The sequence below is a fragment of the Olea europaea genome, chromosome 1 (genome assembly GCF_002742605.1).
Source record: "Olea europaea var. sylvestris chromosome 1, O_europaea_v1, whole genome shotgun sequence".
NCBI classification, from domain to species: domain Eukaryota; kingdom Viridiplantae; phylum Streptophyta; class Magnoliopsida; order Lamiales; family Oleaceae; genus Olea; species Olea europaea.
Window position 1 is genome coordinate 28,156,522 of NC_036237.1, and position 2,088 is coordinate 28,158,609.

General features: G+C 36.8%; 1 protein-coding gene across 1 annotated transcript; it reads right to left on the minus strand.

Moving 5' to 3' along the window:
- Window positions 1-579: 579 nt before the first annotated feature.
- On the minus strand, window positions 580-1,549 carry LOC111406823. Its single transcript, XM_023036196.1, has 2 exons — window positions 1,181-1,549; window positions 580-915 (listed from the first exon to the last, which is right to left on the minus strand). The coding sequence occupies exons 1-2, from the start codon at window positions 1,547-1,549 to the stop codon at window positions 580-582; spliced, it is 705 nt and encodes a 234-aa protein (XP_022891964.1).
- Between the last annotated feature and the right edge of the window lie 539 nt (window positions 1,550-2,088).

The following is a 2,088-nucleotide window of genomic DNA, read 5'->3' on the forward strand; positions in this document are numbered from 1 at the left end:
TTATTTATTTACTTTATCAAAATTTTCTGCCATTAAATCTGTCATTTCAGTAATTAATCCATATCAAGTAATAAATATTTGGCAGGACTAGATGTAGTGTGTGAATTTTCCCTTAATAAAATAAGCCAACTTTTTGTTTTGGTTGCATTCTCATAATTTGGAACCGTGTCAAGACATTGAAGAAAGAGAAAAGTATGTCATGCCTTGATTTTGGGTTATTTTGTCCTATATATATTATTATATATATAAATAGAGAGAGTATTCATTACTGTATATGTATACATATATATATAGAGTTAAATGGTAATTATTTTATCACGTGTAAACAGATTTTGTCTCAAGCAGATTAAATTTATAAATTTAGTTGCTAGAAATCCTACTTTATTTGACTGTTAAGGATTTGTCAGTTAGAAATTTAAATTTACGAGCCGTAAGTTGTTTAAAATAACATTGACCACTTTATAAATAAATCTTTTGGTAGCGCCTCAAATCCTTAATTTTTGTGTCGTTACAGTTATTTTTTTGGGTTGCTACAATCTACCCTCCTTAGGAGAATTTCATCCTTGAAATTTACCTGCGCTAGGATCTTCCGTGTTCCGTGGCCTGTCCTTGGGCTAAAGTAAAAACTCTGGCATTTCCCTTCCGTTCTGACTCATCATTCTTCTTCAAAAGGTCCTCTTTGCAATTTTTGGAAATATGCCCGATTTTACCGCATCTATAGCACATATGCTTCCCATACAGACATTCACCTCTATGCATTTTCTTGCACTTTGGACAAGGTAGGACGACTTGTCCAAGAACTGGTTCGAAATTAGCCTTCTTGTTCTGTTCTTCTCCTTTCTCTTTGTTGGACACATTCCATTTCCTCTTTCCTGAAAACTCGACCCTTGTTGGGGAGTTTCGTCTATTTCCAACCTATTTGAGATTGCTTGGGCAGTCTGCAATACTCGGCAATAGGTGGTGAATTGGTGGGATGCCAGTATTCTACCAATCTCAGGACGCAATCCCAATTCGAACTCCTTACTTTTTTTGCTTCAGTGTCCACTAGGTGTGGTGCATACCTCGATAGTTTTTCGAATTTTCTCTCATAATCCTCAAGCTTCATTTTTCCTTGTTTAAGTTGAAGGAATTCTGTCTCCTTTTGATCTCTCAGAGCTTGGGGAAAGTATTTTCCCATCACTTCGTCCTTAAATTGTGTCCACGTCAGAGCACGTTGTTGTGCTTCTGTTCTAGTGTGAGATGCTAACTCCCACCGGTGGCCTGCAGCGTCAACTAACATGAATTCTCCGCATAACACCTTTTGAGCATCAGTGCAAGATAGATATTTGAAGATTCGCTTCATTCCTCTTATCCATTTTTCGGCTGCTAATGAGTCTGCCTTGCCATCGAAGGTTGGGGGTTTGTAGCGACGGAACTGTTCCACAATTGAGCTGATGTTGTTAGCGTTTGCACCATGAGGACCAGCCTGTGCTTGTTGCCTACCCAAGTCTTGTACCGCCCTCAGCAAATCCCTGATGATCGTAACTTGATTTTGCTGTTGTCTTGACATTTTCTTAACACAAATAAAATTTTAATTTAGAAATATTTAATAAAACAACCTAATATTATTAATAATCTTTGTAATAATGAAGAACTTTAAAAATATAAATTTCCAAATTCTTACATATAGTAATGTGCTCTTCAAAATCAAATAAATAATTAAACAATTAAACTTTTCATAAGTAAATAAATAACACTTATTTCTAATCCCTGTGAGTCCTAAAAAAAATCTTCTTTTATGGCATCTCACCATCCGAAGTAATGCATGACTCTGACTCGGAATCTGCAACCAAATCAACAAAATTTTGTGGTTGGATTTTCTTGCTCAGGATCTTCCGGCTCTGGTTCGATATCTTTCTCTGGGTCCTCTTCCGGCCCCTCTTCCAGGTCCTCCTCTAGCTCTGGTTCGGGTTTAGGTTCGGGTTCGGGCGCTGGTGCTTGTTGTCTATGATGCCATAAAATTATGATATCTTCACAGTATCCTTTAAAATCAATCTTATCCCAATCTTCTTCCATATATAACTCATAATCCATATCCCTCACGAAGTA

Coding starts and splice junctions, on each gene's coding strand:
- LOC111406823 (XM_023036196.1), bottom strand. CDS start 1,549: ATGTCAAGACAACAGCAAAATCAAGTTACGATCATCAGGGATTTGCTG. Junction 916..1,180: donor GGACACAATTTAAGGACGAA/GTGATGGGAAAA, acceptor AATCTCAAATAG/GTTGGAAATAGACGAAACTC.